The sequence below is a fragment of the Belonocnema kinseyi genome, chromosome 5 (assembly GCF_010883055.1).
Source record: "Belonocnema kinseyi isolate 2016_QV_RU_SX_M_011 chromosome 5, B_treatae_v1, whole genome shotgun sequence".
Classification (NCBI taxonomy): domain Eukaryota; kingdom Metazoa; phylum Arthropoda; class Insecta; order Hymenoptera; family Cynipidae; genus Belonocnema; species Belonocnema kinseyi.
This window is the reverse complement of record NC_046661.1, coordinates 87,509,297-87,533,648: the sequence shown is the minus strand read 5'-3', so window position 1 is coordinate 87,533,648 and position 24,352 is coordinate 87,509,297. Positions and strand designations below refer to the sequence as shown.

The 24,352-nt window shown below is 28.5% G+C and overlaps 1 protein-coding gene across 1 annotated transcript in view; it reads right to left on the bottom strand.

The window, feature by feature from the left end:
* The window catches only part of LOC117173766 (TWiK family of potassium channels protein 7-like), a 36,019-nt gene that overhangs the window by 3,355 nt on the left and 8,312 nt on the right, over positions 1-24,352 (bottom strand). The window contains exons 2-5 of the mRNA XM_033362406.1: positions 14,760-14,891; positions 14,485-14,674; positions 4,811-5,023; positions 317-466 (exon numbers count right to left, since the gene is read on the bottom strand). Of these exons, the coding sequence (XP_033218297.1) occupies positions 317-466; positions 4,811-5,023; positions 14,485-14,674; positions 14,760-14,891 (685 nt within the window). The remainder of the gene's footprint in view (positions 1-316; positions 467-4,810; positions 5,024-14,484; positions 14,675-14,759; positions 14,892-24,352) is intronic.

Below are 24,352 nucleotides of genomic sequence, written 5' to 3'. Positions count from 1 at the left end.
TATAATGTGATATATATATTTTTTGGGCATTCAAACAAAACTGGAGGTGAGAGCTAGAAATTTAAAAAAATCACCAAGTAGGAGAAGCCTTCCTACAGTGGATAATGCTATACCTAAATACGATAAATATTAATTAAAAGCACAAACAAAAGAAAAATAATTGATTTTAATTTCAATTTTAATTTATGAACACGTGCTGTGCTTTAATGATTAATCAATCCACTGAAAGGAGGTTCCCCCTATAAATAGGAACCACCCTCATGTTTACATATTGAAGTCTCAGATTTGTTTACTTCCTTCTTCTTTTTTGACTTACTCGGCACTAAATCACCAAATCCGATTGTCGTCATTGTCACGAAGCAAAAGTAGAAACCCTCAAAAAATCCCCAATCCTCCTCCCACAACATAAACATTCCGGCTCCGCAGGCCAAGTATAGAAATAATAGAACGACAGCTGCGAAAGCTCCTGTGTAGAATGAAGAGAAAGTAAAAATAAATTTACTAATGATGACAAAAAATCTTCACACATACGAAGACATTTTTAAAGTACTAACAGTGGGCTACCTACATGTGCCATACTCAAATTACGTAATGGATTATAGGCCCTCTCTAAAACACCCCCTCCCAGGTGAAAACATATAGTTTATATAAAATGGACAAGAAAATTATATTTTTCATTTGCTTTATACATGTTTCTATATAAAAGAAATGAAAATATCAGTGTTTTGTCCACTATATATAAACTACTCTACTGGTCAAAAGTTTGGGTTCACCTCTTTTTCGATGATTGATTAAATTCTCAATTTTAATTCTGTCAGAGCTAAAAAATTTCTCTTTGAATAAGTCAATGCTCTTAAAATGTCCCATAAAATGAGTGCATCAGGATAAAGCCAAATCGTTCATTTTTTGAGTAAATATTGCAAGAATAGTGTATACCCAGGCGGAAAGATTATATATAGTTCATATATAGTGTGAAGTTTTATATATAAGACTCATTTGTTTTATGCAAAAAATGTATAAAACAAATGAATATTATATATAATACTTCACACTATATATAAACTATATATAATACTTTCGCTTGGGATATTTCAATGTTTTCTTAAATTTTCAATAATTTTCTTAGTGATCAATATTTTTAAATGTTCTTGGGCTCATGTTGAAGCTATTTTCCACAGTATTGCAAAAGCTTAGCACAAATCTTTTAAAAAGTCCTATCGCATTTCAAGAACTTAAGCTATCGTTCAACAGTATCACAAGAGCTTTACAAGAGTAAATCTTAAAAAATCCTATCACAGTGGAAGAACTTAAAGTTGTTCTATGCTAATCAATTTTTGCGAAAATGTGGAAAAATAGCTTTAATGTGAGTCCAGGAACATTACAAAATATTTATTATTACGGAAGTTATTGCAAATTTAATAAAAAAAATTGCAATCTACACCATTTTTGCAACAAGTACTTGAAAAACAGACCAATAGGCTTCACCCTAAATTCATTTTATACAGAGTTTTGATAGCATTTAATACTGTACAGAAAAAAATGTTAGCTCTGACATAATTAAAATGAAGGGAACTTAATAAATCATCAAAAAAGAGGTGAACCCAAACTTTTGAACGGTAGTCTATATATATAACTTTTTGACCTAGGCTGTGACTAACCGTAAATAAAATCTAGCCCCCCCCCTTCCCTCTTATTCTACGTAATTTTTATTTTCCAGAAATGTTTTGTTATTTATTGCTAGTAGAATAGGCAGGGTGTCTGAGAACTTTATTTTTGTAATTCCCTGATTTTTCCTTGACTAATTTTTCATTTTCCTTGATCATTAATATTCAAATACCATCATTTTAATCTTGTGATATTTTTAACATAGGATCTTCTATAAAACGGAATAAAACAGTATTTAAGATACAAATTTTAAATTTTCAAATATATTCATTTATTTTAACCGAAAAATTTATTTTCTACTATAAAATATGACTTTTTAACAAAATACTCGATTTTTAACAAAATAATTAAATTTTGAACATAATAGTTCAACTTTCAACCTGAAAATATAAATTATTAACAGAAATTTGAAATTTATACACAATAAAAAAGAATTTTAAAACAAAAAAAACGAATTTTCAACAAATGAAGATTTTTCACTCAAGAAATAAATAAAAGTTTATTTAAATTATTGGACTTTTAGGCCAAAAGGCTAATTTTCTCTACAAAAATTAAATTTTCGAAACAAATTATGACTTTTCAGCTAAAAATTAATTTTCCACGATACTGACACATTTTTACCCAACAAACATGAAATTTCAAAGCAAGAAAATTATTTTTTTTTTTACTAAAAAAGAAGAATTTTTAACTAAAAATTATCAATATTAAAAAGATGGGTTTTCGACTAAACAGTTAAATTTTCAAACAAACCAACCTTAAATCAAAAAAATTAATTTCAGCAATGCAGCTTAACTTTTACCTAAGTATTTAAATTATCAAATAATAAAGATTATTTTTTAACAAAATAGTTCAACTTTGAACCAAACAGATGAATTTTCAACTTAAAATATAAATCTTCAAGAAAAAAAACATTTCTTAACAAAGTGATTTAACCAAATCTTTCAAACAAAACAGTTAAATACTCAAGAGAAGCATAATAATTTTTAACCAAAAAGTTGTATTTTCATGAAATAAGATGTTACATATTAGTACTAAAACAGATAAATTTTTAAATCAAAAAAATAAGTTTCTACGAAAAAAATTTAATTTTTAATTTTTAAAACGAACATTTTTAACCAAAAAGGGAGGAATATTAAGAAAAATAGTTGCGTTTGTATCCAAGACTGATAAAATTAGTACTAAAACAGATTAATTTTTGAGAAAAACGGACCTTTCATATTTTAACATTAAAATATCAATTTTAAACCAAAAGTAAATTTTCTACGAAATAAATGTTCAACAAAACAGCATAGAATTCTCAACCAAACAGTTGCATTTTTGTCCAAGAAAGATGAAATTTCTCTTAAAACTTTTTTAATTGAAGAATTTTTGTTTAATTAAAAAAAATTTTTCAAAAAAGTGAAATTTTCATTTAGAAAAGATTGTAGTTTTCTTTTCAACAAAAAAATGCTAAATTTAAGGAAAAAGTAAATTTTCTACGAAATAGCAAAATTTTCAACAAAACAGCAGAATTTTAGACAAAAAATTATGACTTTTCAAACAAATTGTTGAACTTTTAACTAAATAGTTGCATTTTTATCCAAAAAGATAAAATTTCTCTTAAAACAGACGAATTTTTGTAAAAAAAAAATAATCGAATTTTTATCGCAATAAGATTCCAGTTGACTTTTCGCGATCAAAATATTAATTTTGTAACAGAAAATAACTTTCTTTGACAAAATTGAATTTTCAATCCATAATATGATTTTTTTAAACCAAAAAGGATGACTTTTTAACCAAATCGTTGATTTCTCTGCACAAAAACAACTAATTCAGACAAAAAGTAAATTTTCTAAAAAAATAGCTAAATTTTCAGCAAAACAACAGAATTTTCACCCAAAAAGTATCACTTTTCAACAAAATTGTTCAATTTTAAAGCAAATAGTAGAATTTTCATCCAAAAAAGATGTAATTTCTGTTAAGCATATGGATTTTAAAATTAAAAAGAAAAACTTTTAAAAAAGAGGTTTAAATTTTTAACCGAACAGTATAATTTTTATTCAAAAAATGTAACATTTCTTCTTGAATAGATGTATTTAAAAAAAAACATTGAAAAAATAGTTCAATTTTTATTCAAAGAAGATTCCAGTTTAATTTCCAACACCAAAATTAGAATTGTAAACAATAAGTTATTTGTCTACTAAATAGTCGAATTTTTAACCAAAAAATATTACTTTTTTTAACAAGACTGTTAAATTTTTAACCAAACTGTTGCCTTTTTGTCCAAGAAAAATGAAAATTCTACTAAAACAGGTGCATACAAAAATAGGATTTAAAAAAAATATATTTCTGGAAAAAAGTTCAATTTTCAACAAAACAGTTGCATTTTTTAAGAAGGAAGCATTACTTTACACCGCAAAAGATGAACTTTTAAATCAAAAAGATAAATTTTTAGAAAAAATATTTTTCATCCAAAAAAGATTTCAGTTGATTTATCAGCAACAAAATATGAATTTTAAACAAAAGGTTAATGTTTTACAAAACGAGCTGAATTTTTAACTAAAAAAGACGATTTTTGTTCTAAAACGGACCTTTTTATTTGCAATCAAAAAGGATGTTTTCTTAAAAAGAAAATTGTAACATTTTCAACGAAATAATAAAATTGATAACTAAAAAGACAATCTTCAGGAGAAAGTTTTTGCGAATTTTCAAAAATTATGTATATGAGTGAAGAACCCTCTACCGTAACGAAACGTAACCGAATCTCTCTACCCTCTTCCCCGCTGCCTGAGCTGTTACGTAATTTAAGTATGGTCCCTGGACTATAGTGGATAATAATTAAGAGAAAAATGAAAATAAAAATGATTAATTCACATTTAAATTGATAAACACGTTTAGAGTTAATTAATGAAATTAAATTAATTATTTTACATTATTAGTGTATTTAATTAATGATTATCCACTGTAGGGAAATTTTTTCTATTTGAGTAATTATTATAAACTTTTATTCTATAATTACTAACGTTAAAGAAAATAATTATTTGAATAAATAACTTTTATAGATATTTATTAAATAATTAGTAAAATTACTTTACATGGGGAGGCCTACTTTATATAGGTGGCCCACTGTTGGGGTGATTACCCCATAAAGAATTTCTTTATTGACCTAAAGATCTTCTTCCTGCCATGTTGGTAGGCATGCAAGAGTTCACTCGTTTTGGAAGTTTGGATCTTATTTTTTGGGCGACTTCACTGACCCCTTCGGCAAAAAGCTTGCCCCAATCAGCGATGACTGTCAAAGTTAAGGGAATTCCGACGAGGGCAAATAGGATGCAGAAAATTCTTCCCCAACTTGTTGACGGCACAATGTTTCCGTATCCTGCAAAAATTCTTAAATTAGGAGCTAGTATTTTTTCGAAAGAATACTTATTTAAAAAATTGACCTTTACCCTTTGACCCTGACCTACGAAACTTTGAACCCTGACTTATATATTCTCTCATTTAATCTCTGACTTTTAAACTTCTCATATTTTATCCTGATTTTTAAACGCTATTTTATTCTTGACTCCTAACCCTGATTCATTAACAGTTACCCTTAACCTTTGACCCTAAACTTACCCGAAACAACTTTTTTAGATCGATCACCTTTGAACCGTGACCTGCTTCGGTTCACCTTTAATCTCTGACGACACTTGACCTACTGATCCTGACCTATAACCCTTTACTCCTTACCATTGACCCCTGACCTTTAACCTAACTTATACAATTTTACCTTTAATTACACACTTGACCTGCTAATATTTGATCCTGACCTAACACCGTTGACCCCTAACCCTTTATCCTTAACCTATACCTATGACCCCATAACCTATGATGCTGAGCTATGAAACTTTAACCTTAAAACCTTAACCTTCGAACTTGATACAATCGCCTTTGACTGTAATATTTTATTCTGACATTGACATATGGTTCCTGGCTTATTGCCCTGACCTATGACTATTGTCCCCTAACCTTTAACCCTGACTTATGAAAATTAACCTGTAAAAATTTCCCTGGCTTAGAACCCCTCACTTCAGAACCTTGACCACTGGCTACTGACCCATTTTTTCTCATCATCAGTATCTGACCCATGACTACCTGATATTTAAGTCTTACGTATAATCCTTCATCCCTCGACCTTGACGCCTAAATTTGACCCTGAGATATGAACCTTCAACTTTAACGTCAAATTCCCACGTCTGACTCTGACTCTTGATATTCAACCTTTGACTCTCAACTATGCAACTTCTCCTGTAAGACTTTTTCCCTGGTATATGACCCACTCAATTTTGACTCTTGAACTTAGACCCCTGCCCTATACATTATGGACCCTCATCTCTGATGATTGACCTTCTTAAATACCACCCCATTCTTTGTCCTTTAAACTTTGACCCTGAGATATGAAACTTTAATTTTGAGGTTTGGCCTATGACTCCACACCTGCAGTCTCTGACCCATAATTGACCTCGACCTCTACCCCCTGACTTATGAATTCTCACTTATGAGCCACTCAATTTTATCTTTTGACCTTTGACCTCTGAGATATATACTCTCACCATTATCATCTTACCCTTGATCCCATGGTATACCACCCTTAGTTTCTGACCTTTAAACTTTGACCCTGATAGATAAAACTCCAACTAACATTTTATCTCTGACCTTTGACCTCTGGCCCCGGGTTATCAATCCTCACATCTTACCCTAGACCTCTGAACTTTGACCCTGGACAATGGGAATTCGCCTTTGACCCCTAATCACTATGACCCTTCAACTTTGACCTATGACGTTTGGCCTTTGAGTAACTATTAAAGTGAAGAAGGAATCCTAATTTAAAAAGAAAAAAAGAAAAAGTCGCAAAAATGTCATTGAAAATGAGAAAAAAGACAAAAACTTTTGATCTATGAACACAAAGGTTTCCGCTTTCGTGCAAAACACCCTCTTGCATATTTCATTTGAGCAGGAAATATTTTCTCGGTAACAAAGGACCGAACAGAGGCAGCAATTTCAATAGATGTCTGTGCATCGAACTCGAATATTTCTTTCTGGAAAATCTATCGCAAAAGGGTTGTACGACTTTTAACGTTACATGGGGAAATAATGGTGTGAAAGCGCATTCGGTGAAACGCCACAGTCTGCGTGGATGCGCACATTCAGCAACAGACAAAGACAGAAAAACAAATGAAAAGCACTGCCTTGAACAGGAAAAGAATTTGTTTTTCAATTCAAATTTATGCAATCATTTGATTATATTATTAAATATTTTTAAACATTAAGAGTTCTTATTTTGGAAAACAGCTAAGTAATGTCATCAATTATATATTCTAGATAGTATGATATTTTTGCAACAAAAATCCGTTACTTTAATATTTAGTGCTCCGTTAAAAGTAAAAATGTCTAATTTGTTATTTAAATATTGTGAAACTTGTAATTTAAACTGCAAAATTTAGAAGTCATCAATCTAAAATTCTTCATATTTGAAAACATTATAGTCACATTTATTTATAATTTACATCTGGAGTGAGTCACGCCTACCCCGGAAAGGAAATGGCTTAATGGTGTAATAATAATAATAATAATAATAATAATAATAATACATATATTGAAATTTAAAATTGCAAAAAATAAAATTGTCTTAAAATTTTATATTAGGAGATTGAGAAATTTGTTAAGTAGGAAGTAAAACTTCGAAATTTAATTATGAACATTTTGAAATATCTGAGGGATGAATGAAACAAGTTTTAATTAAATTATATTTTTCTAATGATGTGAATTTTAGTTTATTTTGATTTTCAAGAACAGTGTAAGTTTCTTCATTTAAGAAACTTACATTTACAATTAGTAGTATTGCAATTTTGCAATTTTAAAGGTTTAAAATTAGAAATTTTCTAATTATAAAAATTTATATTACTTTATTTAAATCATTTACAAGTAAAAACGTTAAAATTTCTCACACTTTTAACTTGAATTTGTCTGATATAAACATTTTAGGAACTCTATAATAATATTGCGATTAACTTTGTTCGGCTGCAATCAATTTAAAATCTTTCCTTACTTTAGAACTTTTTATAAAAAGGCAGAACCTAATTATAATTATAATTATCCGTCTTCTTTTCTTTTTTAATTTTAATTAATAGAAATTTGAGTCGGCTTTTCATCGATACTAACAAAAAAATTTAATGTAAATTAAGTACTTTTTATACTATTTGTACTATGCCATGCTTCGCAATCCCATGGCATCCAATACAATTTCATGCTTTCCTTTGCAATTCCATGGCAACCTTCGTAATCCCATGCCATCCTTAGCAATCCTATGGCACCCTATGCAATCCCATGACACTCTATGCAACCCCCTGGCATTCTCTGCAATCCCACACAATCCTTCGCAAACCCATGGCATCCTATGCAATCCCACGTTATCCTTCGCAATCCCATGGTATCCTATGCAATCCCATTGCATCTCATGGAATTCCATAGCATCATATGCAATCTCATGGCATTCTATGCAACCCTCTGGCATTATATGCTATCCCACGCTATCCTTCGCAAACCCATGGCATCCTATGCAATCCCACGCTATCCTTCGCAATCCCATGGCATCCTATGCATTCCCACGCCATCCTTAGCAATCCCATGACATCCTATACAATCTCATGCCTTCCTTCGCAATCCCATGAAATCGTATGCAATCCCATGGCAACCTTCGCAATCCCATATCATCCTTAGCAATCCTATGGCATCCTTTGCAATCCCATGACATTCTATGCAACCCCCTGGCATTCTATGCAACCCCGTGCATTATATGCAATCCCACGCTATCCTTCGCAAACCCATGACCTCCTATGCAATCCTATGGCATACTTTGCAATCTCATAGTATCATATGCAAGCCCAAGCCATCCTTAACAATCCTATGGAATCCTTTATGTTCCCCTTGAATCCTTTGCAATTTCATGGCATCCTATGCAATCCCACACCATTCTTAGCATTCCCATGGCATTTTATACAATCCCATGCCATCTTATGCAATCCCATGGCATCCTATGCAATCCCACGCCATCTTTAATAATCCCATGCAATCATCTACAATCCCATTGAATCCTTCGCAATCTCATGGCCTCCTTCCCAATCCCACGCCATCCTTAGCAATTCTGTGGAATCCTATACAATAAATTGCAATTCTTAGCAATCCCACTCCATCCTTCGCAATCCCATTTTATGCAATCCCATGGCATCCTATACAATCCTTCACCATTCTTAGCAATTCCATGGAGTCCTATACAATCCCATGGAATCCTTCGTAATCTCATAGCATCCTATGCAATCCCACGCCATCCTTGAAAATCCAATCGAATCCTATAAAATCTCGTGTAATCCTTCAAAAGCCCATGGCATCCTTGACAAATCACCTTACGAAAAAATATTATAGGGAAATCAGTATAGGTCTATAATAATTTTCCTCTAATGAATTTCTTATCATTTTTTCGCGATTTTAGAAAAATAATTTTACAGTCCATTATAAGAAAATCAGTATAGAAATGAAGAATATTAAAATATTGAAAGATATAATGCAAAACATATAAAAAGTATAAACGAATGATTTATTTAATTAACGTAGATTTCCAAATATATCAGCAGGTTTTAAGGGAAAGATTTGAAGGCATTTCAAATTTCGAGGGACTTCTGCGAATCTTGAGGCTTTTAAAATTATTTTATGGGATGTCTGAAAATTTAAACTAATTTAACAAGTTTTATTGATTCTCAAGAAATTTAAAAAGGTTTCCATGGATTTCAAGGAATTTCGAAACATGTTCGTGAAAATTTAGGGGATTTTAAAGATTTGAAAACATTTCCAGGGATTTTGAGAAATTCCAAAGGAATTTAAAAGATTTCCAAGGAATTTCAAAAAATTTCTAGTACTCAAAGATTTCAAGACAAAATTTATTTCTTATCACTTGAAAAAATAAATTTAATTTAAAGGGATTCCTCACGATTTTCAAGATTTCAAGGAGGTTTTAAGGAATCCCAAAGGATTCGAACAATTTTCGAAGGATTTAGATCAAACTCAAGAGCTTTCAAATGCTTTATTAAATGAATTTCTACGTTTTCGGATTATTAAGGTTTTTAAGAGGTATAAAAAATGTCAAAGGATTTTAAAGAATTTTGTAGGATTTACAAAGATTTCAAGGACCTTTAAAGTATTTCAAGGAATTTCACAAGATTACATTTTTTTTAACTCTCCAAGGATTTCACGGAACTCCAAAGGTTTTTAGGGATTCAAACTTTTTTTTGAAAAATTTATTTAATAAGCTTAGATTAGATTATCTTCAAGGACTTTCAAATGACTTATACTTTTTAAATCTCGTTTTAAATGGATTTTTAAATTTTCCATTGATTTTAAGGAATTTTAAGGGATTCAAAAGTTTTTATTAAATCTCCAAGGATTTCGAGGGATTTCAAAAATTTCTAGGGATTTTAACCTTTATTTTTTAAACTTTAATTAATAAGCTTAATTTCTATTATATTCAATGTTTTTCACTTTATTTATAATTTTTAAATAGATTTTTATATTTTCAAAGCTTTCAAGGGATCTTAAAGAATTTTGTAGAATTTCAATATATTTCATAGGATTTTTAGAGAACTTTGAAAAATAAATAAAATTGTATTCAATTTTAAGGGCATTGTACCATTCTTGCAAATTTTAAGGTATTTTACGGAACTTCACAAAATTAAAAGATATTATTAATTTTTTCCAAGATTTTTAAAGGATTTTAAATGTTTCTAGGAATATAAACTTTGATCAAGAAGTTTAATTAATCAGTTTAAATGAAATTATATTTAGGGGCTTTCAAATTATTTGTACTGTATAAATGGATTTCTATGTTCTGAACAGATTTCAGGGGATTTTAAAGAATTTTGTAGGATTTCCAAATATTTCTAGATTTTAGATTTTTCTCGAAAACTTTATTTAATAAGGTTAATTTAAATTATATGCAAGGGCTTTCAAATAGCTTATACTTTCTACATGGATTTTTACTTTTTTCACAGATTTCAAGGGATTTTAAGGGATTCTTAAAGATTTCTAAAGGTATAAAAAATGTCACAGGATTTCAAAGAATCTTGTAGAATTTCCAAAGATTTCAAGAAACTAAAGGCATTTAAAGGAATTTCACAAGATGTACAGGATTTTATTAAATCTCTAAGGATTTCAAGGGTTTTCAAAGATTTCCGGGTATTTTAACTTTTATTTTTTTCAAAACTTTCTTTAAAATGCTTGAATTTGATCATATCCAAGTGTTTTAAAGTGATTTATGCTTTTTAAACGGATTTTCACATTTTACATGGGTGTCAATGGATTTTAAAAGATTTCGATGATTTCTAGAGATTTTAAGGTTTTTTTGTTGAAAAATTTAATTAACAAGCTAAATTTAGATTATTTTAATTAATTTATCATTTGTAAATAAATTTTCCATAGATTTACAAATATTTCAAAGAATTATTTGGATTTTCAAATATTTCAAGGGGTTTCTCGAGAACTTTGGAAAATAAATAAAATGTAATGAAATTTCAAAATTCTAAAAATGAAATTTCAAAATTCTAAAAACTGCACATTCTATGGGTCATGGAAATTTATTTATTTAAACAATTATTTCTTTATTTATTGAACATGATGACATATTCATTTTCAAACTATAATAATCGTCCCTCATAGAAACTTCAGTAACAAATGCCAAAAAATGCACACTTGATGGGTGATGGAAATTTATTTATTTGAACAATTGTTTGTTTATTGATTAAAAATGATTAAGTTTTTTTTTTTTGATCTATAATAAGCCTCCTTAATAGACATTTCAGTAAAAAATGACAAAAAATGCACACTTCATGGGCGATGGAAATTTATTTATTTAAACAATTTTTTGTTTATTAATTAAAAATTATTAAATATTTATTTTTGATCTATATTAAACGCTCTTAATAGAAATTTCTTTAAAAAATGCCTAAAAATGCAACATTTTCTGGGGGATGGAATTTTGTTTATTAAAAAAATTAATTATTTACTTAAAACTGTTTGATTATTATTAATTTGATAATTAAATAATTTTTTAATCACTGCTAAGTTTTTTTGTGCGTTCGTACACTCATGTTCTTTTTTGTTTTTTGTTTAAATGGATACTGTCTTCAATCAAAGGTACGTACCAGAGGTTTTCTGAGAAAAATCAAGAAGACGCAACTTTGATCCATTTTCGAGAAAAATGTATTTTAAATATTGCGAACGCATCGTCATCGAGCCGATACAAGATTATTTTAAAGCTTCAGTAGCCCTCTGGTAGAGCGCTCGTCTAATAGCCGCAAGGTTGCGCGTTCGATTTTCGCTGTCCGTACTTCAATTTTTTTTATTGATCAAAATGCTTGTTTATCACATTTTGGAAAAACATTTGATATAATTATGCCATTCGATGATTATTTATTCCTTATTTTCAATAAAAACTCTATCGTCTTTTTATTATCTCTCGTTTCGACAAGTATACATTTGATCAAAATTCTTTATTCTTCAATAGTTTCCAGTAATTACTTTTCTGAATTGAAGAAGAAAAAAAGTGTTGCAAATAAAAATTTCAATAATATATACAAAATCAAATTGTTTCCGCAAAATACAAAAAAAACATAAATAATTAGTAGAAAATTATCTTTAATACGTGAAAATACACTTTTAAGACACTTCTGATACTTGTTAGTAAATATTTGTGAAATGGGGCACTGCATCCACTGGTGTTTCATATTTATTATTTAAGCTTTCATCTGAATCACTTTGTTCCTTCTTTAATTTGAAAATATAAATACTAGAAACTATTGAAAAATAAAGAATTTTAATAAAATAATGTAAAATTGTCGACACGAGTGATAATAAAAATACGATAAACAAACTTTTGATTAAAAATAAATAATAAATAATCAATAAATAGCATAATTACGTTAAATGTTAATCAAAAATGGAATAAACAAGCATTTTGATTAAAAAAAAACTTTAGAAAAACAAAGTGATAGCGAGAATCGAACGCGCAACCTTGAGGCTATAAAACAAGTGCTCTACCAGGGAGCTACAGAAGCTTCGAAATACGTTTACACCGGTTCGATTTCCATCCGTTCGCAACTTTAAAATACATTTTTCTCGAAAATAGGTAAAAATTGCGTCTTCTTAATTTTTATCAGAAATCCTCTTGTATGTACCTTTCATTGAGGAGAGTATCAATTTAAACAACAAAAAAAGCAGGCATAAAGCTCTGTGTTACCAGAATTCAATATTTTTCCTAAGTTGTATACATTTATTCACTTCGATTGACGAGTAAACATTTTTTTATATATTTATGACCTTTATTTGTCTGCGCACTTTTTAATCCTGGGAAATGTGGAAAATTCAGACTTATTATTTATCTTTGCAATTAACCGATTTCCATTTATTTTACTTTTAAAATGGACTTTTATGTTTTCCATAGATTAATCATTTTTATTACTTCGAAGGGCTTTTAATTTATTTATTCTTTTAAAAAGAATTTTTACGTTTTTCACAGATTTCAAAGATTTCTAGGGATTTTTAGGTTTTTCATCTGTTTGAGAAATTTAATTTAGATTACATCGTAGGGCTTTCAATTTATTTATGCTTTTAAAATGGATTGTTACTTTTTCCATGGATTTCAAAGAATTTCAAAGATTTCTAGAGATTTCAGCGTTTTTTTTTTTAGAAATTTAATTAACAAGCTTAGTTTAGATTGCATTCGAGGGCTTTCAATCTATTCTTACTTTTAAAAAGGATTTTTATGTTTTCCATAGATTTCAAGGAACTTGAAAGATTTCTAGAGATTTTAACGTTTTTTTTTGTTGTTTTTTTTTAGAACTTTACTTAATAAGCTTATTTGCGATTATATCTAAGGACTTTCAATTTATTTATACTTTTAAAATGGCGTTTTACGTTTTTCAAAGATTTCAAAGAGTCTCCAAGGATTTCAAAGACTTCCAGGGGTTTTAAAGTTTTTTTTTTGTTGAAAAATTTAATTAATAAGCTTAATTTCGATTCTATTAAATTAATTTTAATAAATGAGTTTAGCTCATATTATAAACGAGGGATTTCAAATAACTTATACTTGACTGAACAATAAAACATAAAACATATAAAATATTAAGGAAGTTTACATATTTTTGCTGTGTAAAGTTGATTTGTGCAAAATCGCCATTTTTGTGTACTTTCATATGAATTTAAGAGTGGTCTAAAACAAATCGTTTCTTGGTAGTTTCTCATCTTTTTACATTTATTCCTTGAATATTTTTGTATCATTTATTCCAATGCTGATATTCCTACCAAGTGTTTACTATATACACTCAACTCCCGATATAAGAATGGTTACAAACATGGGTTGTAGTGGTCTTCATCCTGAATCGGGGGAATACAAGCGTGAAGAGGCAAGGCCGTGTGAATGATTTCTGTTGTGTTTGGACGCATGATGCAACCTGATGATACTAACACGCTAAGAGTGCGGCCCTCGTGCTTGTCATGCTCGACTAAACACTGCCGCCTTTTCAGGCCCCGTGGCTCCCCACATCACGAAACTAAGGAGGCCTTCAGTTCTAGGAATATCGTAAACCGGGGATTCCTGTATCGGGAGTTGATTATAATGATTTTCTATCAGAAATATCCTTTAATCCAAAGAATCTTTTGCTATCTCATGCAATCTTGAAATAAAAAAATAACACAAAAAATCCAAATAATTAACCCCTTATTTAGTTACAAAATAGTATTAATTATAAATACCAATGGTGGTCAAAACAGTGCTGGCAAAAAACACCGCTTGTAAAACACTCCACCTATCAGTTTTCACAGGAGGTTTTTCTTCATTTTTTAAATGCTCTTGGTCGTTAATTTCAGCCACTAAGTTCACTAAAAGTCCAGCCTGAGCTGCTTCCTGAACTGCAGATTCGTATGACTTAAGTTTGACATTTACCTATAAATTTTAGTCATTTAATTACTCTGACTCACGAAAAAAACAACTTATTTTTTAAATTATGAATTTTTCTTTTTTTGCTTACCAGTGTTGCCAAATTTGAAACATCGGTATTATTAACAATGGAACTGACGAACTGGTGCCTCTGCACTATCAAAGCGTCCCTTAGCCTGGTTAATCGAGCTAACTCTGCCGGTAATTCAATAGCTCGAAAAACCTATAAAAATAGTAGAATAATAACAAAATCAGTTAAAAACAAAAAATTAGTTGTAGTAGGCGCATTGCGCCTACAAAAAAGCGTTTCGTAACCTATTAGGACGTAAATAAGTCGCTCGAATCTCCCCCACCAAAAATTTCCCACTCCTAATTCCCTTATATTTCCCTAATTCTCCTCATAATTTAACCTATACTTTCCTTCCCTTCCCTAACTTATACCTCATCTACTTAACCCTCTCCTTACTTTCTCAACCATCCTTCCTTTGCCTACTAACCTCATTTTCCCTTATTTCCCCTTGTTTCCCTCCCATCATTTCCACTTACTTCTCCTACATTCCTCTCCTCATTTCACTTATTATCCCTCTCTTTACTTCCGCTACCTCCCAAATCCTTGTGAGTTTCAATGGAAAAATTGACCTTGAAATGACCTTGAAAGTCAGAATCAAGGTCCTGCTTCAGGTCACTGCTGAATACGACTTGTTAAAATAAGTAACATTACCCGACACGAAAAAAAGAAAAGCTTCTATTCCCAGAGGGATGCAGACCCTGTTTCAGTTTAAATCGCCTTAGAGTGATCTTCAAGGCTTTTTCAAGGTCAACTTAAAAAATATAGAAACTCCCTTTTTTACATCGGAATTCGATAGAATTATAAATTTTACGTCCGGATATGTATTGACCTCCCTGAAAAATATTTTACTTGAGGAAATATTCAGCCGTCCCGGGACTTTTGTGAAGCTCTGTGCACGTCTTTCGAAATTCGCCCCTATAGCGCTCCCTCCTCCCCCAACCGATCCTATCATACCACCCCTCTCCTCCCTGTTTCGCCATTCCCATCAACAAAATCAGTTAAAGAAGGTAACATGCGTAAGTTTTTCAAATCCCCTCTCTTAATATCACCTCCTCCCCCTCCACAACTATCAGATCCTATCGCATCACCCTCATCCTATAGTAGTATAGTATCCCTTCACTTTCCCTACACTCCGCACACCTCTCCATGATTCCCTCAACCCCTATTTTCCATCTCCTCTTCCGCCCTTCCCACTCCAACCTTTCACTTCCCCTCTCCACCATTTCCCTCACTGCCCCTCTCCATCCCGTTACACCACTTTTCCTCAAGTAATTCCCCTTCATCTACATTCCTCTACTTTCGCATCACTTTTTCTTTTCTTCAGCCCTTCTCAAGTTTCTTTTCCCTGCCCCCTCCCCTTTTTTCGGGAACAAAGTACATAACAAATTTATAAATTCAGACAAAGAGATCTCAGAAAAAAATTACTGGCGTTTTCTGATAAGGTAGGCCAAAAAATTGCATTTTTTAAAATTTTGATTCTCTTTCACCCGAAATTTTTTAGGATAAAAAAAATATACGCATTTTTTTGTTTTGAAAAAATTGATAATTAGGGGTTCGCAAACCCCATCAAGTTTAACGAGTATTTCCTATAAGAAAAAAGTTAGTTTTTCTACATTTTGGACACAATCGTCAATATTAGGTTTATCGAGTATTTCCTTAATATTTATTTTTACAATTAGCCATAGAATACATATCACAAATTCCTTTCGTGAACTTCACCCCAATAAGCCTGTTTATAGGGTCCTAAAAATAACCCATAAGTTAAAAATTGTGTTTTGTGAGTTTTTGGGCGAATTCTTACTTTTTTTATTTTTATTTCTTTTAGTACAAATTATTTCTAATACATAAAATATAACTTTCTTCTGATAATCAGATATTTTCCAAAATTGTTTAAAGAATTTATTATCATTTATAGCAATTTTCTCTTACAATGGAGGTAGAAAATAGCGGTTTTTGAGAATTTTCTACTTTTTTCTAACCTTTTAGTTAAAGCAAGAAAAGATCTAATAACATTTAATAAAAACAATAATAATTTAAAGAATTTATTATCATTTATAACAATATTATTTAAGAATAATAGTAGAAAATTTCAGTTTTTTCTGAAATTTACAATTTTTGTCTACTTTTTCGGTTATAGTGGGGTAATATTTAATAATCAGGTTTTTTCAAATTGTTTAAACACTTTAAAATATTATTATTTCTAGTAATTTTCTCTTAGAATATTCTTAGAAAGACGCGGTTCTTTTTGAAAATTTTAAATTTTTTATCAACTTTTAAGCTACAATGAGGTAATAATTAGTGATAGTTATTAAAGTATTTGTTTAAACATTCATCATCGTTTATAGCAATTTTCTTTTAGAATAAAGGTAGAATATCAATCTTTTTTCAAAATTTTTAAACTTGTTTTCAACTTGTCAATACAAGCGAAAAAGGACTGAATTAAATTTAACAAAAATCAGAAAACTTTAAACAATAGATTGTTATTTACAACAATATTTTCTTAGAATAATGCTGAAAAGTTATAGTTTTTTAATTTCCACTTTTTGTCAACTTTTTCACTTAAAGTGACGTAATATTTAATAATCAGGTATTTTCAAAAATTCTTTAAACAATTATTTATTATTGCTTATAGCAATTTTCTTTTAGAATAAAGGTAGAATATCGATTTTTTTTCTGAAATTTTCAACTTTTCAATTTAAAGCAGAAAAGGTTTCGTAAAATTTAACAAAAATAAAAATAGTTTAAACAACTGATTATTATTTATAACAATTTTCCTTTAGAATAATGCTAGAAAGTGGTGTTTTTTTCATTTCCACTTTTTGTCAACTTTTTCAGTTAAAGTGACGTTATATTTCATAATCAGATGTTTTCAAACATTGTTTAAACAATTTTTTATCGTTTATAATAATTTTATCTTTGAATAAAGAAATTTTTTAAAACTTTTTTCCAACATTTCAGATAGAGCGGGGAAATACTAAATCAAATTTAATAAAAATAATAATCGTTTTAAGAATCTATTATTATTTATAGCAATATTCTTTCATAATAATGCTAGAAAGTTGAGATTTTTTGGAAAATTTTCAACATTTTGTCAAATTGTTTTGCAGTTATAGTAAAGTAATCTTTAATAATCAGATTGTTTATACAATTTATTATAGTTTATAGCAAGTTTTCTCTCAAAGTAATGCTAGAAACTGACGATTCTTTCTGAATTTTTAAACTTTATGTCAATTTTTCAGTTACAATGAGGTAAAAATTATTGAAAGTTATTAAAGTATTTGTTAATAAAATAAAAATTTGCTTATAACTATCTTTGTTTTAAAATATGCTAGAAAGTTACAGTTTTTTCCCAAAATTTTCAACTATTCTGAAAACCATAAAAATTTCAAGAGAAAAATTTTTAGACTTTAAATTAAGAAGTGTTTTAACGATAAAATAGTCAATGTTTAATTATTTAATTTCAGACGATTTTAATAAAGAATTTTTAAATTTAAACCACCTTAATTTTTTAATTATTCACGGAAAAAACTACGCTGTAAGATGGGTAAGTGAATTAAACGATCTTTATTTAAATATCTTTTTTATTATATTCCTGGAAAAATATTTGAAGGGTTGCAGTTTAAAGAATTAGATATCTAACAAAAAAAAACGAAAAATTTTATGAGAGCGAAATAACAGTCCGTCAAATCGAAATCAGCCTATAAAGATAAAAAGAAAAGTTACTCACGAGCTTAAGTGTTTTTGAATTGAGGCCAAAAAATTATAATTAAACAAAATTATCCAGTTCCGAGAAATAAAATGTGGAAGTTTACAATCTCAAAGAGATTCAAATTTTGTGGGTTTTGAAAATTGTTTTCAAACAGTGACTGCTAATTTCTTTTTTAACTTTAAGACATAAAAAAAAACTTCCTTAGTACGGCAGATATGAAGTTCATTATAACCTCAATACATCCTTGAGATTTAATTAGAAACATAATGATTAATTAATAATTAATTAGAAAAATAAACTTAATATTTTAAAAAATAAAACAAATCTCGCTCAGCGAATAAAACTATTTGAAAGTGGAGATATTATAATCTCCACCAGTAATATTTATTTCCTCTGTTCACACTGTACCTTAATACGAATATCTTGGGTAGATATTCGAAATATGGGTCAATTTTTGTTTAAACAATTTTTTAAAACAATTTCATTATTTATTGAAAACAAAAATTTTTTAAATAATTTTTAACATGGCTAACAAAAAATAAAACTTTTTTTTTGCAATTTTTTCGTATGAGAAACCGTTTGCAATGTACAGCGTTATAAACAAATGATTTTTTAAACAAAATTTCCATATTTGCACAGTGTTGCCTCAGAATCTATAATTCAGAGAAATTTTAAACTTGTACACAGTCTACATCAAAGATAGGTCTCTTAAAAGGAAAAAATATCTTCTGATCGAATAAAAACTTCTTTCCTTAAATTGTTGTTAAAAAGTTCTTATTTTTAGGAGGAAAGGGTTAGACTCTTCATTTATTAATAAAAAATTGTCTAGATCAACCAGTGTCATAATGTTGGTTAAAATTGTTGCAAAAGCTTTATTTAGCATTATTGACATAATTTGTTGTTCATAATTTCGTTTGCTAAATTGTTTATAACAATTGATATAAATAATGACCATTAATTACCAGAATTGACTTCAATTTTTTCATCAATCCTTGACACATTATTAAACTTTTCACTCTCTTGGTATTTTCTCGGACTACGAGACATTATTTATTTACGGCCTTATAAACAATATATTTTTTATAAACACAACCTCCCCTAAAAGCCACAATTTTCAAGTTCTTAGCGATCGCCTTTTTATAGATCCTTAATTTTACCATAAAGGATGTAATTATCTTGGATAGGAGTTTCGATATCTGACCCTTATTATTTATAACTATTGTTATTAACAAAAACGCTCAATTAAGAAAATGGATTTTTTCTTATTTTTTTTTATTAATATATGGCACAAAATAAAACTTTTCACTCTTGATGTTCTTAATTGAGGGTGTGTTTATAAAAAATACATTGTTTATAAGGCCATAAATAAATAATGGCTAGTCGTACGAAAAAATATCACGAGTGTGAAAAGTTCTGGTTTGTACCACAGATTAATTAAAAAATTAAGAAAAAATCCATTTTCTTAATTGAGCGTTTTTGTTAATAACAATAGTTGTAAAAAATAAGGGCCAGATATCGAAAATGCTACCCAAGATAATTACATTCTTTATGGTAAAATTAAGGATATAAAAAAATGTATTCGCTAAAAACTTAAAATTTATGGCTTTTAGGGGAAGGTATGTTTATAAAAAATACATTGTTTATAAGGTCATAAATAAATAATGGCTAGTCGTACGAAAAAATATCACGAGTGTGAAAAGTTCTGGTTTGTACCACAGATTAATTAAGAAATAAAGAAAAAATTGATTTTCTTAATTGAGCGTTTTTGTTAATAACAATAGTTGTAAACAATAAGGGTCAGATATCGAAAATGCTACCCAAGATAATTACATTCTTTATGGTAAAATTGAGGATACAAAAAAAGGTAATCGCTAATAACTTAAAGTTTATGACTTTTAGGGGAGGGTATATTTATAAAAAATACATTGTTTATGAGGCCATAAATAAATAATGGCTCTTCATACGGGAAAATTCCAAGAGAGTGAAAAGTTAAATCCTGTGTCAAGGATTAATAAAAAAATTGAAGTCAATTCTGGTAATTGAGAATCATTATTTATATCAATTGTTATAAACAATTTATCAAACAAAATTATGAACAACATATTATGTTAATAATGCTAAATAAAGCTTTCGCAATAATTCGTAACAAAATTATGACACTGGTGGATCTGGATGATTGTTTATTAATAAATGAAGAGTCTAAACGGTTTCCTCTTAAAAATAACAACTTTTTAACAACAATTTAAAGAAAGAAGTCTTTATTCGATCAGAAGATTTTTTTTCCTTTTAAGAGATCTATCTTTGATGTAGACTGTGTACAAGTTTAAAATTTCTCTGAATTATAGATTCTGAGGTAACACTGTGCAAATATGGAAATTTTGTTAAAAAATCATTTGTTTATACCTCTGTACATTGCAAACGGTTTCTCATACGAAAAAAGTGCAAGATGCAAAAAAGTTTTATTTTCTCTTAGCCATATTAAAAATGATTTTCTAAATTTTTGTTGTCAATAAATAATGAAATTGTTTAAAAAATTGTTTAAATAAAAATTGATCAATATTTCGAAAACCCACCCAAGATATTTGTATTAAGGTACAGTGTGAACCGAGGAAATAAATGTTACTAGGTGAGATTATAGTATCTCCACTTTCAAACAGTGCACAGTAGGCACAAAATTTGGCGACGTCTTTACGACATCGTTACGACATCTTCACGACATTTTTGCGACATCCTACGACCGTGTCGTTTCGGTATCTTTGCGATATTGTAAAGATATCGTCAAATCATACGATTTTTTATGATATCGTAAAGACACATTAACGACATGGACATAGGATATCATAAAGTTGTCGTAAAAATGTCGTAACGACGGCGTAAAGACGTCGCCAAATTTCGTGCCCACTGGGTGTTCTTCGTTGAGCGAAATTTGTTTTATTTTTTTAAATATTAGGTTTATTTTTCTAATTAATTAATAATTAATAATTATTTTTCTAATTAAATCTAAAAGATGTATTGAGGTTATAATAAACTTCATGTCTGCTGTACTAAGGAAAATCTTACGTAAGTGGCATTGTCGAAATTTTACATCTTACAATGTACTTTTTTCAGTGTTCAATTTCGAATGATTTTAATTAAACGTCTTCAACTTCAAGAGCTATAATTTTAGAATTGTTTTAATTTAAAATGAGCTTTGATTGAAAACTTATTATTTACCATCAGTATTGTTTAACTGCAATTAAACCTGTTATGCATGCGATTTCACTATTAATTATTTGACTTTAAACCCATGTTATTAAAAAAAAATTATTAAGTTGGGAAAGCCTCTGATTAATATTAAGTAAAGTCTTCATTATATTTATTTCAAAAAGATTTTAATTCAAAAATATTTGATCTCAAATCCTTTAATTTTTAAAGTATTCCATTTTAAAATATTTGATTTTGGCACCTTCCAAAAAAAAAGCTTCAATCATTCAATTCTAAATTATTAAATTTGAAATTCAAATTTTTAAATTTTTTAGTCAAAAAGGATTAGTCAAAGAGGATTTCTTAATTTCTCAGTTTATGTGCAAAGTATAAACAAATTGATAGCCCAAGGATAAAATCTGTATTAAATTGATTAATTTCGTTTCTTTAGAAAAAAAATGCAAATTCCTAGAAATATTTGAAATCCATTTCAATCCCTGGAAAATTAATAACATCAATCAAATCAGAAATCTCTTGACATTTTATTAAATACTAAAAATTCTTTGAAATCCCTTGAAATCTACGGTAAATAAAAATTTTTTTCTTAAAAAAATGATCTTACTCTTTCGCTTCACTGGGAATCGAACCACAATACTTCTGATTCCCGGTTAGGTGCTTTTCCATTAAGATATTAGAGAGATCAGAATAAGAATCTTAATTCAAGAAAATAACGCTAATTTTTAGCTCGGTGTTAATGGTGCAAGTAATTATTTTACAGATTCATTTAAACATTATTTACGGAAAATGTAAAAATCCATTTACAAAGTTTAAATAAATTTATAGCCCACGGATTTAATTAAAATTAAGCTTATTAATTGAAGTCCTCGAAAAAACATGAAAATCCCTAGAAATCTTTGTAAACATTTGAAATCCTTTGAAATCCATGGAAAACGTAAACAAGTATTGAAAAGATTATAAATCATTTAAAAGCCCTTGAATATAATCATAATAAGCTTATTAGTTCAATTTAAAAAACAAACGGTAAAATCCCTAGAGATCTATGGAGAACGTAAAAATCCATTTCCAAAATCATAAATAAATTGATGACCCACGAGTACAATCTACATTAAACTGATTAACTAAATTTCTTTAAAAAAATAAAAATTCCTAGAAATCTTTGAAATCCCTTAAAATCCCTGGAGTTTAATAAAATCAATCAAATGTTCTAAAATTCCACTGAATATCTTCAAATCCCTTGAAATCTTATTTGCAATCGCTAGGAATCATACTTTACATTCTACTTAATTTTATTTTTTTCTAAGGTTTCTAGAAATTCCTTGAAATTTTTAGAAGTCCTGAAAGTTCTTTGAAACCCCTTGAAATCTACGAAAAACGTAAAAATTCATTTACAAGATTTAAAGCATTTAAAAGCCCTTGAATATAATCATAATAACAAAATTAATTAAATTGAGAAAAAATGTTAAAGCCCCTAGAAATATTTGAAATCCTTTAAAGTCCTTAGAGATTTATTAAAATCCTTCAAATTTCGTGAAAAGTATAAATCAGCTGAAAGCCCTTGAATATAATTTAATTTAAGCTTATAAAATAAAGTTTCTGAAAAAAATAAAAGTTAAAATTCCTAGAAATCTTTTAAATCCCTTAAAATCCTTTAAATCTTATGAGATTCCTTGAAATCTGTAAAATGGCTTAGAAGAAATTCCTTCAAATAATTGGAAATCCTTCAAAATTCTTTAAAATCTATTGGAATTTATGGAGAGCGTAAAAATGTGCTCAAAAAAGAATAAATCATTTGAAAGCCCGTAAATATAATCTAAATAAAGTTTGTTAATTAAAGTTCTCGAAAAAACCGTTGAAATCCCTGGAAATCTTTGAAATCCCATGAAATCTTTGAAATTGTTAAGAATCCCTTGAAATTCAATTTCCAAAGTTATCTAGAAATCCCTTAAAATATTTGGAAATCCTACAAAATTCTTTGAAATCCCTAAAAATACACGGAAAACGTAAAATGCATTTTTAAAAGTTTAAATGATTTGAAGCCCTTAAATATAATCTAAATTAAGCTAATTAATTAAAGTTCTCGAAAAAACGTTAAAATCCCTTGAAATCTGTAAAATCCTTTGCAATATATGAAAAACGTACAAATCTATTTTGAAAGTATAAATCACTTGAAATCCTTAGCAAATAAAATGAATTAATTTAATTAATTAAGTTTCTTTAAAAGAAGGTTTAAATTTCTAGAAATCGTTGAAATCCTCACAGATTTAATAAAAACCTTTGAATCTTGTGAAATTCATTAAAATCCCTTTAAAACCTTTGAAATATGAAAAGTCGCTAAGAATTCCTTAAAATTAAATGAGATTTTTTGAAATCCTACCAAATTCCTTGAAAATCCTAGAAATCCCTTGAAATTTTTTAATTCTTATTAAATCATTTAAAATCCCTCAAAATTCTTTAAAACTGGTGGAAAACGTAAAAACCCATTTAAAAATTATTATTCATTTAAAGGTCCTTAAATATATTTTTAATTAAATTTTTCTAAAAAAAAGTTTAAATCGCTAAAAATCTTTTAAATAACTTTAGGTCCTTTGAGATTTATTAAGATATTTATTAAGATTGTGAAATTTCTTGAAGTACCGTAAAATCCCTTAAAATCTTTTAAAATAAGTTTAAATATTCAGAAGACCCATAAAATTCTTTTAAA